Source organism: Aphis gossypii, chromosome 2 (assembly GCF_020184175.1).
Source record: "Aphis gossypii isolate Hap1 chromosome 2, ASM2018417v2, whole genome shotgun sequence".
NCBI classification, from domain to species: domain Eukaryota; kingdom Metazoa; phylum Arthropoda; class Insecta; order Hemiptera; family Aphididae; genus Aphis; species Aphis gossypii.
Window position 1 is genome coordinate 59,850,203 of NC_065531.1, and position 16,407 is coordinate 59,866,609.

At 29.7% G+C, this 16,407-nt stretch overlaps 1 protein-coding gene and 1 long non-coding RNA gene across 2 annotated transcripts; one reads left to right on the top strand and one right to left on the bottom strand.

Moving 5' to 3' along the window:
- The first annotated feature begins 6,561 nt into the window (after positions 1 to 6,561).
- On the top strand, positions 6,562 to 7,624 carry LOC126550024 (uncharacterized). The gene is made up of 2 exons (XR_007604045.1): positions 6,562 to 6,819; positions 6,891 to 7,624. It is a non-coding gene; the product is annotated as an uncharacterized LOC126550024 (long non-coding RNA).
- Positions 7,625 to 13,274: 5,650 nt separating this feature from the next.
- On the bottom strand, positions 13,275 to 16,000 carry LOC114130668 (alpha-protein kinase 1-like). Its single transcript, XM_050200419.1, has 5 exons — positions 15,495 to 16,000; positions 14,747 to 14,883; positions 14,551 to 14,667; positions 14,395 to 14,487; positions 13,275 to 14,094 (listed from the first exon to the last, which is right to left on the bottom strand). The coding sequence occupies exons 1-5, from the start codon at positions 15,749 to 15,751 to the stop codon at positions 13,697 to 13,699; spliced, it is 1,002 nt and encodes a 333-aa protein (XP_050056376.1). The 5' UTR covers positions 15,752 to 16,000; the 3' UTR covers positions 13,275 to 13,696.
- Positions 16,001 to 16,407: the final 407 nt, after the last annotated feature.

Consider the following 16,407-nt stretch of genomic DNA (forward strand, 5'->3'; position numbering starts at 1 on the left):
TTATATCACACTTAATCGAAACACAGTGATACACGAGTACACGACAATACACATTTATAATAATCGTGTTAGTTGTGTACAAGTGTGAAGTGTACGCATGCGTGAAATATCATTAATTAACTCGAATCGCGATACTGAAGTATTTTTGAATGTCTTGATTCATCTGTCGTAGCAGAGTGCTTACAACCTTTACTTGACTAGTTTGAGGATAATTATGTTGGAAGGGTTAATAGAAACGGAAGAGGTCGTCGGACTGCAGCATTATTACCACCACACATTTCGAATTTACATCTAAAAGTTTTGAATAGCCAAGATAGGACTAACAACCATGCTGCAGAAGCGGCTAATAGGCGACTAAACGTCGAAATGGGTGTTCATTATCCTAGTTTGTGGTCTATCATCCACTGTTTACGAAAAGTACAAGCTGAGCGAGATGTATTTTACAACCAATGTAGCAGAAAATAGCCCCCCCCCCAAAAAAAAAAAACTAAAGAAATTTTTTAACACTGATAAACGTATTATGAAAATTGTTTTAAGTTATAGAACTAAAATATCATTTTTAAGTTGAATCGCTCAAAATTAAAATTAAATTATTTTTAAAATTTTCTTTACATTAAAATAAAATTTTGATTATTTTTTAATATTATAACATAAGAAGATAGTATAATACAATATATATTAGTAGTTTAATATAAACAACCATATTTGACATATTTTAACAATAAATATATTTTTTTATATATTTTATATACATTTTTACGTAATACCTATAATAATTAATATAATTGGTATAAATAACTTTTTTAATATTGTATTTTAATTTTTGGCGTACATAATAAAAAAAACTGTTTTATAGATATTTTAATTTTTAATATTCTATATAATAGGTACCTAATGAATAATTTGTATATTTAAATATTTTATAATCATATTTGATGTATTATAAATTATAATATAATATGGAAATAGCATATTAATTTTATTTACTGATTTACATCTATATATTTTTTTTGACATCCAATTGCCCCCACGTCCAAACAACTACGTCCATTCGTCCTAGATCAAAGCTTCCCAATTCTAATTTATGATTTTAATAAACATTTGAAGTTCAATTTAGACAAAATTAAATAATACCTATATGAACAAAATAATTTAATTAGGTATAATTTTTGAACCATAACAAAATAATGAATATCGTTATTTATTGTTTAAATATGTAATTCCGTTCATTTTTTTTTTTTTTAGTTTTTCAGAATGAACTATTCAAAAGGGAAGTTTGCTTGACATTTTTAAACCTTAATTATGAAAATAACATACCTATTTTATAAATTGTAAAACAGTTTGCAAACTCTCACAATTTTGACGATTATGTAAAAATTTGAACTTTAAACGATTTTAAAAATAAATTGTTCCTATACATTTTAAATATTTTTACATAACTATAAGAATAACTTACATATTAGTACACTACAACATACAATTTAAATTTGGTTTGTAAAGTAATAGTTGACTCCGTGCAGGTCGTAAATTAGTAAATTAGTATTTGTTGTCGCTTAAGTGACGGATCATTTGACTATAAAAATGTAGGCAGCAACATTATATAAACTATACCATAAACTGTAAATGTTAACAACAATAAAAATGCAGTTTTATTTTATTATCCACACCTATTTCGAGAACACTTATACAATTCGTGATGTACATTAGTGCATTGTACCATTTGTACCTATGTATTAAGTATGACAATTTATTGTAAATCCAAATTATATATTAAAACTAAAATATAAGTATACGTATATAGCTTATATAATTCTATCGTAAATAATTGTTACAACCAGCTGTAAGAATAATGTTTTTGGTAATTTATACAAGTGCGAACTTAAGGCATACACATATAGGTACTTGACAAAATCACCAATTGTAGAAACTCGGCTTAGTATAGGGTAGGCATACCTATGCTTTTTATTAAAAAAAAAAAAGGTTGCTACATGCAGTACATCAATATTTAAAACCTAGATTAATCGAATTTACCAAAAATAATGTATAAATATAATAATAGAAGTACTGTATAATAGTAAAATTATGATTTGACTTTATTACTTATAAGTTATAACTGTACTTATCGGTTTAAAATAAGAAGCGACATCGGTGGCAACTATTTTTTGTCGGCTATGATCCGAAATGTAAATACTAAATATATTATAAATTATAATGTAATAAAATATTATTAATATTTAATGACCTAACCATTTCTCCTACTACAGTAAACCATCTATTATAACTATGTATAAATTAGTGTGGTACGTCCATTGCGCAGAAGCCGGCTGCTGTTAACTTCGCACATAAATACAATTTTTAGGAAAAAAATCATCGTTTAAAAATCAAGGTCCAATTTTTGCCGTTAATAATTTCTTATCTTCTATAAAAATGTTATATTTCAGATGCTGTAGCAGACAATTCAAAGGTGAATTTATATGTTGATAGTTAATGTTGATATTTGTGTTTTGTACCTATAATATGTTTTGTAGAAATAAAATAAAAACTATGTTATGTACAGATTGGTTTACTATTTTGTTAAATTAATCTTAGTGGTTAATTAAGTATGCGAATCGCAAATGTATTGTACTGACTTACAGTACACAATGTACCTACAATGTGTACTACACATACATATGATTCTTTTATTAATTTGGTAACCCATTTTCTACACTTATGTGTTGACTTTTTTTTTATATATTTTTATGGTTCTGTAGCATTATTTTTTGCAAGTCTTGAAGAAATTACTAATGATGTTAATTTTTATTGGAAAGACTGTTTATTGGATACAATCTTGTTAACATTTATTATATTAGAATTAGGCTCGGTTTCTTGTACAATATTATAATTTATTATTAATTTTATCTATAAGATTATTTCTTTCATACAAAATTTCATTTACAAAACTATTTTAATTGATTTGAGACAATCACTAGTTACTGAACTATCTAATTCAGATAAATTATTCTCGAATACAATTGAATCATTTGTAACAATAGTATCGTTTAGTAATGACTTAGGTATTCATTTCTCTTCATCTTTTAGTATGTTTGGATAAACTAGAGCTTGATTTATAAGCATATTTTAGTAAATACCGGTACTTCGACTCAAACCCATTGAACATAATAATCAAAACTGTTATACTTAAGAAAATTGTATTTTAGTAGTACAAAATGAGCGGTCCTGCTGCCCCCACCCCCGCTCTTCCTTGCTCGACCACTCGCCCACGCAACTCCTCATGAGTTATTAGTGGCCCGCTTCCTATTAATAAACATCGATAACTAAATGTATGATGACCCTCATATCGGAATATATATTTTATACATAGGCAACAATAATCCATCTAATAACTAACATATAAAACCACTTCCTCTACTTGCATACTTTTCTCGTTCGCTCAACAACTTTATAAACGCTCTCTCTATAATCACAGGTAATATTACTTTCCACAAAAATTTCAACCACCGATTTTTTAAATGCCCTATTCTCCAATGAATTAGGTATGTTTGATTAACTGTAGGTAACCTCAAACTTCAAATTTAATTTAATTGGGTTGTCCTGTACTCGTGTTTTCAACAATTTTTTCAACTCGAGCTCGAGCTAGCGAATAAATTCCACATAAGAGTTAATACGAATCGTAATTTTGGATATTTGCTGTATTTTTGGCGTAGTATTATGCGGTTTTTCGGTTTGTGGACACGGAGATTCCCACAAACCTGGGGAACTGTACGAAATTCAACCGAGTATTTTTCTCCCTAGCAGTGGATGCAGTGTTCAATAGCGGATCCAGAAGTTAACCAAGGGGGGGGGGATTTTCACAAATGAAAATCGGCTTTCAGTGAGTTCCAGCCCAATATTATAATCTATATATATAAAAGTCAAAGTGAAAATCTTTGTTATGGCTAAGCTTCGAAACGCCTGGACCGATTTCGCTCATTCTTTTTTTGTTTGGGTCGTAATTGCCAGGAGAAGGTTTTTACGGACGAAAAATTTGAGAAAGTTATCGGGTTAGAGAAATATGACGAGGTGGTGATGAAATTTAACAGAGGCGCCATCTGTCCAGCAAATAGTAAACTAAATTATTTTTGGTAGTCAATGGCAACCATCTATCTATCTTCTATCTTCTATAAATATAAAAATGGAGACAAACATGTATAACATTTCATCAATTGAGAACGGCTGGACCGATTTCGCTCATTCTTTTTTTGTTTGGGTCGTAATTGCCAGAAGAAGGTTCTTATGTAAGAAAAAGTTAGGAAAGTTGCACGGAAAGGTTAAAAAAAAAAATACCATGAAAAATAAAAAATACCGATGACTACTACTATTATTATTATTATTATTACTATTTTATTTTCGGTAACCATGGTAACAATATTTTGTTATTATTATTTATTTTCCCCATTTTTGTAACATTTTTCACTGATGATTTGCTCCTATTGGTCGCAGGAGAAGGTGCTTATGTAATACAGTTTTAGGAAAATCCACCAGAAAAGTTCGGAATCTGGATGTAAAAAAACAACAACAATTGTCACTGCAGTCCAGCAAGAAAATAAATTATATTAAGGTCGCTATTGATTATGATTGAATGTAATAGTTATAGATCTGTTGTTATATTTTGTTAAAACCATAACGACAAAAATAAGAATTAGCGAAATAAGTCAATGGCCACAGTAAATTTCAAATTCACAGCAATAGACTGTTATCATATAACTTTGAAACTTAAATGTTAGAAATTATAAACTTACGTACACATCTCGCGGGGTCCGTAATCCACCACGTGTGGATTGCCTATATATGATAATATACTACTCGCAAATCATAAGAGAGTCTCACGGAAACGGCAAGCAGAATGTCTATAATATTATTATGACTTGAGTAACTCACTGACTAATAAACGTAAAGCCTGAACAATGATAGATCGATGCTTGCAATTTACACGGTACATTCGTAAAATCGTACCACAAATTTAGTGTGCAATAAGAAAGCATTTTACAAAATTTGCATATTAAAGTGATACTTTCACAAGATTTTTGAGAATCAAAACGGTCAATGAAAAAGTCTAAGTTTTGAACACCGTTAAACCGAATATTAGATAACAAATTAATCAAAATTCGAATCATATTATATAGAATTGACATTTTTAACGGGCAACGAAGTGCACGGAGTCAGCTAGGATACCGATGATTACTAATGAATACCAGTTCGAATTTAAACGAGTCCAATTTCCTATAAAGCTTTGTTTTGCTATGTCTATCAATAAGGCACAGGGATAGACACTGAAGGTTGCAGGCCTTGACATCACGAATCCCTGTTTTACCTACGAACAATTTTATGTTGCTTGCTCCCGTGTCAGTTCAGCAAAAAATCTATATGTGTATGCGCCTCACCAAAGAACAGAAAATATTGTTTACAAAGAAATATTATAACCTTAATAGAAATATATACAGAGATAATATATAAATTAATAAATAAATAAGGTACAATATAAGAAAATAGTAGTTTTTTCATCCTCGTTTTTTTTTGTATAAAATGCATAGTTGAATACCTCCCGGGCGAAGCCGGGTAAATCAGCAGCTAGTTTATAATGAAAAAATTAAAAAATACAGCCCTACACTGTATTCAGTGTAAAACCCGAGTCTTTTTCATTTTAATACTTGAAGCAGCGTTATATACGTATTATATACGTGTACAATCTTCACCTAACGGTTTAATTTAGAATCTAGTTGAAAAATAGATGTAGTTAATAAGCTTTATTACAGTGCTTCTCAACCTGGGAGCCGTGGCTGAATAACTAGGGGCCCTTGAAATATTTATTTTATTTAAAATATTTTCGATTATTTAGTTATTTTCTTTACATTTTAATAATTTATTTGTGTGAAATAGTGCATATACATCCTTATCCTTATCCTTATGAAAAAAAAATTCGTGTGTGTATCAAGTACGCGGAGATGAAGTGAAACTTCTTTCAGCAATTCAACTGATATTAGGTGTTAATTTGAATAAAATAAAAAAAATACACTACAATTTTATTTTCAATAGAACATTTTTTTTTATTAATATTTATTATTAACTGATGATTATTTAAATAATAATTAAAATTATAAAAATAATTATCTATACTAATTTTATCTATACTAAGAGAAAGATTTGATTGTTTGTTAGGCTTCGAAACTAGTGAACCGATTTAAATGAAATTTGGTACATAGATAGTTTATTTACTGAGAAAGGTCATAGGCTACTTTAAAAAGTCATAGGCCCAACCCCGGGAGGTGCTCAAACAAAGATTTTGAGATTTACGATGGAAATTTTAGTTATTTGATATTTTAGTTTGCTATTAGTTACAATAATAATATATTCATTATTAGTGTCAGCGCACACATATAAACAATAAGAAAATTGCACAAAAAATAAAAAAAAATTACGATGAAAAATATAAAATACCGATGATTACTATTACTATTATTATTTTTATTTTATTTTCGGTAACCATGGTAACAATTTGTTATTATTGACATGTATATGTCTTATGGCTTAAAAAAATATATAAAAATAGAATAAAAATGTGAAATTATTTTTAGTTATTCAAATTTTTAATAGAGAAATTAAATATTATGTACATACCATTTTTCTTAGAGTGTACAGTCAAGTTAGGGTCATTTAACATCGAAGTACTCCCAACTCTTGATGTATTAAGCACTTTGCGTTGGTGTTTATCCATCAAATGGTTGTAAAAAGGGATTTGACGTGTATACGTTGGCTGGCAAAACTTGCATTTATACATAGGTATTGATAATTTTTAAAATTAAAACGATATAAAAGAAAAATATAACACTAACAAATAAATCTCACTATAGGTATAATGCTTGATCGATAAATGTACCATGTTCGTCGGCCGAAGACTGAAAACGTATTAAAGCAATTTTGATTCTTACGGTCGGAAGTATCTCGTATTGAAACATTATTAGGAGGTGGTAAATTCTTTTATACTACAGTGTATTATTTAGAACCTTTCAAAATGTTGTATTCGTTGTTATTATTAACAATACGATGGCCGACCATCGACCGGTGTGGCCCTAGGGATTATCTATAAACATTTTAAATTGTTACAAATGTAAGGATATGCTCTCTCGCAGGTAGTAGATAGTCGACCTACCTATATAATGTTTGACTTTCAATGGTCAATGGAAAAACATTTTTGTGTTAGTGGATGTAAAATCTGCCATATGAACATTATAAATCAATAGATATATATGTGTGGTATGGTGGCGACGGTGGTGGTGCCGTGCTGTCAATACAGACACATACGATGACTGCGGACGAATTATTCAGGGACAATATTATAACATAAGAATTATTGCAGACACAAGTTTCGTTATCATAATACTAATTGCGAACGTCAAGTTAATTAAAATGTTGCGGACACAATTATTTACCTTCACCGATTTTTCAATCCTTAGAACAAGCTACCAAAAAAATTGGTAGGTGGGGTTAAAAATATTTGTATCTTGCAAAAGAACAATCGTTATTTTTAAAATTATTGTGAATGTTTTTTTTTTTTTTTTTTAATAAAATATTCATAGATTTTATAGATTTTGTGGTAATTTTTTTTTTTTAAACAGCCTGAATAAATGATATTCTGCACATGATTTTAAATATCAGTAAATTTTTAACTAAATCGTATTGAGTATATTGAATTCGACTACTTATAATTTTCGGGGGGGAGGTAGCATATAGTGGATAGAAATGGAGGGGAGGGGGCATGGCCAGGCTGGTATTGGAATGGATGGGAGGGGGCAAGGCCGGGCGCGGCATGGAGGGGCATGGCAGCGATAGGCATGGCACGCGCACGATAGGGAGGGCGGGGTACCTGGATCTCCTGGATTTGCAGGGGATATAGAACTGACTTAAACATACCACTGAAGAGGTATAAGGCTGGAGAAACACTGAACGACTGGTAAATTCTAGAGTTTAGCAGTAATGCGTACACCATAGGACACAGCTTTAATGAATATCGGTGCTAATGTGTCTACTACAAATTTGTAATCTTTTTAAAAAATGAAAAAACCTAATTAATTCGAGTTTGAAAAAAATAATTCAACTAACCTGTAATAGCGTTCTGTTTCTCATATTCGTCCATTGCAATCATACACAAATCATCCTCAGATACCTCATTCGATCCGCCAGCTGGGATATCTGGGACAAATATATGAGGTGCTAAATGTATGACACTCTGTCGAGTGGGTTGAACATCGATCAGTGCAGCCGGTCGGTGAAGCTGCGCATAGGGTTGGCGAAGACCTGGTACGATACCATGTTTTCTTTTCAGGTGTTTGTTTAAACCAGTTTTATACGTGAATGTTAACGCACAAACAGTACACGGAAAATGAACTCCCTCATGCTTTTTTTGGTGGGCAACCAAATTACGTTTAGCACTGAATACCGACGGGCACTGCACGCATTTAAACATATTTTTAAAATGAAAACGAAAAGAAAAATAATAAAATGTATAAACACTTGTAAAAATTTTATAACGCTGGAAATTTGTTAAAGTTAGAGCGAGCGAACGAGATAGATAAATGTGTAGGAGCAGACTAAACCGATTCAGCTATACTCAGTGATATATATAAGCGATAATCACAAAAGAACTACTGGTTATACTATTAAAACATTATTAAGAGTCTGCGACATCTTTAGGCTATTTGTTAATTAAATAAATATTTTAATGACGGGAAACTTAAGCTGTCAAAATATAATCAGAGCTATTAGTGAATACATTAAGCAGGTGGTGCGAATTTATTTAATTGATTTATTTGAAAGTACTAAATATGCATCCTGGCTAGGAAATAGCGTTAATGAATATCGGTGCTAATGTGTCTACTATCAATACATTCTTTACAAATTATTAAAAGTACGATTCGATGACCGGATATGCATTGTATGGTGACGGCAGACCCTATTAAGTATCAATATAATACCTGTCAATCCCTTTTAAACGACTATTAAATTAAATTTTAGCTAATGTTACCAAGTATCAATAAATTCTATACATTTAATTAGATGCTTACAGAATGTGCTAATGTGTCTGCCATTAATACATTCTTTATAACACCTTAATGAGAGGCGGCAGACCCTATTAAGTATCACTATTATAATATGACCACTTAAAGACATTTGATCGGATGTATTTATGTGTATGCTAAAATTCCTAATGACTATTAAATTAGATTTTATTCTTATCCTTAAGTATAACAGTTTTGATTACAATTATCAATGGAGTTAGAGTAGAGGCGTCTTCAATTAAAACGGGGGTATACGGTTCAACTCTAAAACCAGATTTTTTGTACATTTTTTTCTTTACGTTATTAAAATAATATATGATAACATTTGATAAGAAAATGATAACAGTGATAAGAAAATGATAACTGGCGACATCATAAAACATCGAGATAGATAAGAATCGTGATCTCGATGTCATAAAATAAGATATGATAACATTTGATAATAAAATGATAACAGTGATTTCTGATAACTGGCGAGTAGTGGCGACAACATAAACTTGTTGTCGGTTAAGTAGTGGATATGGCGGCGGCGGTGGATCGTGGATTAGCTATATAACCTGTATCAGCTGGATCAGCTGTAAGAACATACTTTTTTATTCTACTTAAGTTATAATACATATTATTATGGTACATCGTATATCATAATATTCATATACACAAAATATTGATCAAAATGTGTAGGTAATTATTAGAAACATTGCCATGTAAGAAACTAAACGTGCAGTTATGTACTTATTTTTGATACTGAGTGGTCTGGGTGGAATTCCAAAAATCGAAAACTATTGAACTAAATAACAATATGAAATAATATTGTAATAACGCAAAAATAAAACAAATGAAAAAAGGAGATTAAAAAAAATATTAATAATAGTAATATAAATATAATATTTAATATTATAATGTATTAATTGTGTAAGAGAGATTAAGAGGTCTAAATACATTGTAAGGCAAACATAAGGGACACAAGCCTTGAATTAATGCCTTAAATATATTTATAAGAGTTATTAGTTATTTTTAATTATTTTAACTTTAAAATAAATTAATAAATAAAATATAATACCTATATAAAATTATGACTGTATAAATATCGATGCGCATGCACCTTACCTTATCCGTAGCTGTCTGAAAACGCAGTCAACGTAATAAGGATAGAAAGAATTATTTTAAACACTCAAAAAGAAATGACTGAACACTGATTAAATTTCGTTTAAAAAAAGGAAACGGCACAGTTGTCGCTCGCAGGATCTTTTGAGTATGTGTCTTGGGTATGTATGATGTGCTCCTGCACTTGTCTGTTCGAATGGTACTCGTGCACTCGTCGCTATGAAAGGTGCTTATGCACTTGTCTCTTTGGAAGGTGCTCACGCACTGATGAGAGGAGCCATTGGCGGCCCGATCAAAGGTGTCGGTGTCTCCAACGAAAATTGTCTTATTCCTTGGCGACAGAGACCCTGACCTGACCATCCCTTATCTCCGGCGGCACATGAAAGAAATTGTATGTGTTGCGCCGTACCGTTATAATCCCGTACAGTGTCCTGTACGTGACTAGACAATGAGAATCGTTCCAATCATTAGTGACTTGATTTATTGGGGGTTTTTAGAGTATATTACATACGTGCGACAAGTTTACCGTTATTTAATTTATTGCATGAAAATAACGAATTTACAATTATGATATGTGAAAGCGAGCATATCATTACAATATATACAATATTCTACCTGGAAATTCTGTAACACGCACAGTCGCACAATATCCTATATTTATACTACCCCATCTCCCTATACAGCAGAAATAAAACTAGTTTCTATATACCATTATTCAATACTATACGAATTCTTGTTAAACTTGACCATTGTTATTCCTTTTTCTCGAAATTCAAAAGAGCTCCTACCCTACTGGACACATACTATTTTTTTTTATAGTTAAGGACGAATTATTCAGGTCAATATTATAACATAACAATTATTATTGCGAACACGAGTTTCGTTGTCATCATACTATAGTGCGGCCAGCGAAACTAGGCGGGTGACCGTCGCCCGCCAGGTGGCCGTTTTCATGTAAGCCAGAGGTTTTAAAAGTATTATTAGCATTGTTGAATAGCTGGTGCAGCTGTGTTTCGGATACATAGCGGGATGTAGTTTTGGAAGTACTGACGGAAATTTGCCACCAGGCGCGCCACAGTCATCCGCCTAGTTTCGCCTGGCGTACTATATTTGCGTACAGAGCTTTTTTTTTTTTAAATAAAACTACTGAAGTTGAGGACACAGATATTTCCCTTCACCACTTTTCAGGACTTAGTACAAGCAACGAAAAAATTGGTAGATGGGATTAAAAGTATGAGTGTTTTGCAAAAGAGCAGTCGTTATTTTTAAAATTTTGTTAAATAATTTAAAGTTATTATATTATATTATTAAGTTTTAATTTTGTGGCAATTTTTTTTTTTTGAAACAGCCTGTATAAATGATATTCTACTGATTTCAACACTTGAATAAGTACTGAACAAAAACATATTATTTTGTAACGCTTTTTGAGAGAAATGAAAAATATTATGATATTATATTATAATTATTATATTTATTTAAATTCTAAATATTTAAAACAATAATTAATAAAATTAATAATTTAGTTCTTATAAAAATAACATTTAACGTTTGTTAGATTTTTAGTGAGTGGGAGACTGGTATGGGTGCTTGAAACTTTTTAGAGAGAGCTTAAGCAATTCCTGCCTTTAGTATACTCTTCCTTAGAACCATGCCTATTATAAAACAGGCCCATTATTGCATATTAGTTAAATATGATCCCAATAAATACATATGATATATTGCAGTACATAGTTAGTATGTAATATAACATAGTTTTATTAGTCCTTGTTATCTATTGTTAAATTGTATCTTTACTATTTATTCCGGAACCATATTATGCTAATAAGTAATAACGACGATGAGATTGTTCAGACTGGTTATAGAAAAAAACTTAAATAATAATAATCATATTATTATACAGACGACTGATGAAACATATTATATTACTTACAATAACAAAATAATTATAATTAGACAAAAAAAAAAATTAACAAATATACCTACAGCTATAATATTATTATTTATGTGTATGTGCTGATCAGTCTCATGTAGGTGTCAATATATGGGCTAACGATCATACCGGGATGTTGTAATTCTTAACCGTGGTGTTGTACGTTACATTTATAAAAATGTTTGTAATACATTTGTAATTTTTTTATTATTTCGAATTTCGAAATTGGAGGAATTCACATTAGACCTTTTATTACCTTTTTATCATGAGCAGGATTCTGGCGGAGTTTACAATCGCCCGCAGCGCCAACACAAGTTATTTGTTGAATTTACTACCTGTGAATAATATACCTTTTTGGGATATAAGTAGTGTGAATTCTTTTTAAATAATAAAAAAAAAAAAAAATACCTCAGACTACCTACGACAAAATGAATAGCCAGATATTAGAAAAATCAAGACTTATTCAAAGAAATAAAGTACCTCTGTAGACGACAATTCTGTAATTGTGCTGTATAGTAGATCATACATCATTCGACGTAAAAAAGAAAAAATTCCAATAATGGCAAGAAAAAAGGCAAACATGGTGGAATGACTAAAGTTTAAAGGCGAAGAATTCTATCTTTCACAATATATAAAAACGACCTTAAGTGGAAATCGTACAATGTATAAAATTAAAGTAACAATTAAAATATGAAATATATAAATTATACATATTATACTTTATTATTTTTATTTATAATGGATGTTTATTAAATTTCAAAATCTATGAATTTTTTAAGGTACTTACCGATAACTCACACGTTACCGATGATATTGTGAAAAATACTAGAAAAACAGTTTTGTGATTGCCTGCTTACCATTGTGAATTCAATCCGATTGAAATGGTGTGATCAATGGTGAAGAAGTTTGAAAAATCTAACAATATCGCACGTAAAACAACATATGTTAACATTTGTTTTACCTAGCCAAGGTGATCCAACCTTTTGTAGTTGATGGACCAATTTACAGTGAGTGGTGTTTAAATTTTATATTTATAGATTATTATCATATCAAGAAAAACTAGTATTGTTTTAAATAATTTTGTATCATATTATATTATTTTAAAATTATTATTTTTTTACCCAATTTAAAATTTTCGCCGAATGATTTATTTTAATTATAAAATCAACAATGTATTAATCATTTATAATTTTTATTAACCAAACTCGTCATAATCGTCAAATATTTATTATTTTTGATTCGATATGATAAACTGCAGATTAAAATATTATATCAAAATTTGAATAATATATCGCGCACAAATAAAACGTTGCAATGATGAGCTACATCATAATTATTATTATTTATTGTATAGCAACTGATATGCAAATGACTTTGTTGGACATAATAACAAATTTGTCCTCGAAAATTGATGATAATATGCGAGTTAAAAAAATAAAAATATTCTAAATTAGGTACTATTCGATCAACGTTCGCAAAGATTTAAGCATCCTAATAAATCGTTTACATGAAATCGAATCAAGTTGATCGTACACTATGTTTGATCTAGTATACCAAAATTTGTGCATTACGTTTGGGTAATAGTTGCTGGCGGCGAATCTTTATTAATTGGGTCTAGCTGATAATGTGTCGGTGGTAGAAATGGAGTAGAAAATCGTTGGTAAAAGTTGCTTGGCCAACGCTGGAAAGCCGCGATATTGAACAAGAGAGGTGTCATTTGTTGCTGACCATGCATAAACATTTGTTGACGTGATGGTGACGGGAAAAAAATAGCTCTTTGTTGTTGTTGTTGTTGTTGGTGTTGTTGTTGGTATTGGTGTTGCGGTCGTTGTAGTTGATGTAATTTATGAAGGTGTTGATATTGTTGTTGGTGCAGTTGATGTGGCTGTAGGTGTTGCTTCTGTTGTTGTGTTTGTTGTAGTTTCCTGTCTCCTTGCAACAAATCATATTGGCGCGTCGAAAAAACTAAAAACGATTATAGAAACAAATATAAAATATATTGATCAATAATTAATATTAATTTATTGAGTACTTATGAGTTATAATTATTGGTCATCGGCTTTATAAAAATAATAATAACAACAATAATTTTGATAGTTATTTATATAATATATACTATATAGTTACATTTACGTTAATTTTGTTAAAAAAAAAGTAGGTAGGTAAATATAACAATAATTCGTATTATATCAATCTCGAGCAAAATAAATATACAAATCAAAAATAAGATTATTTCTTTCGAGTCTTAACTGAATAATTTTTTACCTAATTGTTGAATTTTATTAGTTCTTATAGGAAGGCAGGTGTTAAATTGTTTGTTTCGCGATCTCATCCACGGCGGGAGTTCATTATCAGTTCCTTAACAAACAAAAATAGATGCAAGTTATACAAGTAAGTTGTATCATAAGTTTATGGAAACACCTTTTGATATTAATGGCTCATTTAAGTTAACGTATGGCCAATCTTCAAGTACGAAATTAGTTTTTTTGAACGGCTGAGATGTATTTGTTACGTGGTAGTCTAGAGATTTCTGTGGTTCTTTAACAAAACATAAAATTGATGATACATAAAGGATATAGTTATCTTTTGAATATTATATAAAATATTTTTAACTTACTAGAATTGTGTAATACTAATTTAGTTTGTCTGTTAAATATAGTTTTGCTTACGTCCAAATTCAAAGATATATTTTTTCCACCTAACCAATGGTTTTTTTCTGCATACGCAACAAAATTTTCAACTTCATTAGCATCCCTATGAAAAACTTATAGTTCAAAAAAATTTATGTGTAGCAATAATTTATCTTTAGTTTAAAAATATATTTTTATAATTTTATCACAATTTACATAGAATATAAATCAGTAATATTCATATTAGAAATTATTAAAAAAATTATAGGTAACTTCATACATAATATATTGAATTGTATTGAAAACAAAATTATTTTAAGAAATTAATAACATAAAATGTTTCTATTTGAAATATAAGCGTGATAATTTAAAATGGAAATACGCTTTTTTAATCACTTTTCATACTAATTATTATATATAACATCATTATTGTGCATGATGTAAAAATAGGTAGATATAGATATTAGATATACTTCATGAAGTATATTATATACTATATATGATATCAACAGATTGAAAAAATATTTCAAAGTAATTTTCAAATTAATTAATAATTGTTAAAAATTATAGAGATTTAATTGACAAACATAAATAAATAATTAATATTATAGTCAGAATTTAAATGTATAACTAAATCATTGATATTATATTGTAAATAATACAATCAATTTTAAATGAAAACGATTAGCGATTGACTCTCCTGATATAATATTAGGTATATCGTCATATACTTACGCGCCGGCAATGCACCTAAGAAACATATATTCGATGTCTGGTAACATCCACGTCTCCAAGTTAGAAAATCGGGGACAGGCTTGTCGGTTGATAAGATTGTCGGGAGTCAAATTAACTTCATACACGTCATCGCCATCGTAAACCACTGGGTCTGAGACGAAGTAGTCTCCTGCGACGACAGCCAACCGACTCTCTGGTATTAGGTCCTTGACGGGCACCTGCCGCAATTTACTACAGACACCGGAGTTGTCGAGCATTGAAGCAGTAGTTTGCCCGTGTATGGTATGGATATATTATAATATAAAATATTACGCGAAAATAATAATATGATAACAAACTATAATAATCACTTAAGCTGCATTGTTACTTACCGAGTAGATGGTATATAAAATAATAAGTATAGCTATAAAACCGCAACTAATTGACACAGAAATAATATAAATATATCGGTCGTTACCACGGGCAGGAATGTTATGTGTATTACTTAATGCGTGTATTATGATAATATTGTATAATATATAATACAGTGTGTTGGTATGAAAATAGTTTAATATTAATATTTAATTATGATATTGACTATTATATCAAACTGTATCCAAAGAGTTATAGATTACGTCGAGATCGGAATCTAAGTCTATGTATTTATTAATTGTTATATTAAAATTTTAAAATCAAGTTTGAATTAGGACAATTACGGTTTGAAAATACTAGTTTAAGCGCTAATATCTGAAATGTATACAAAATTTTTAAATGTACATGTATAATTATTAATTGAATCGATAGAATTAATTTACAAAAATACCGAAATAAATAAATCTCTATTTAAATTTTTAAGTCGCAATAAATTACTTTTATAATTATATTATAAACTAATCGAAACTTTTACTAAAGAAATGTTGTACACTGTTTTTTG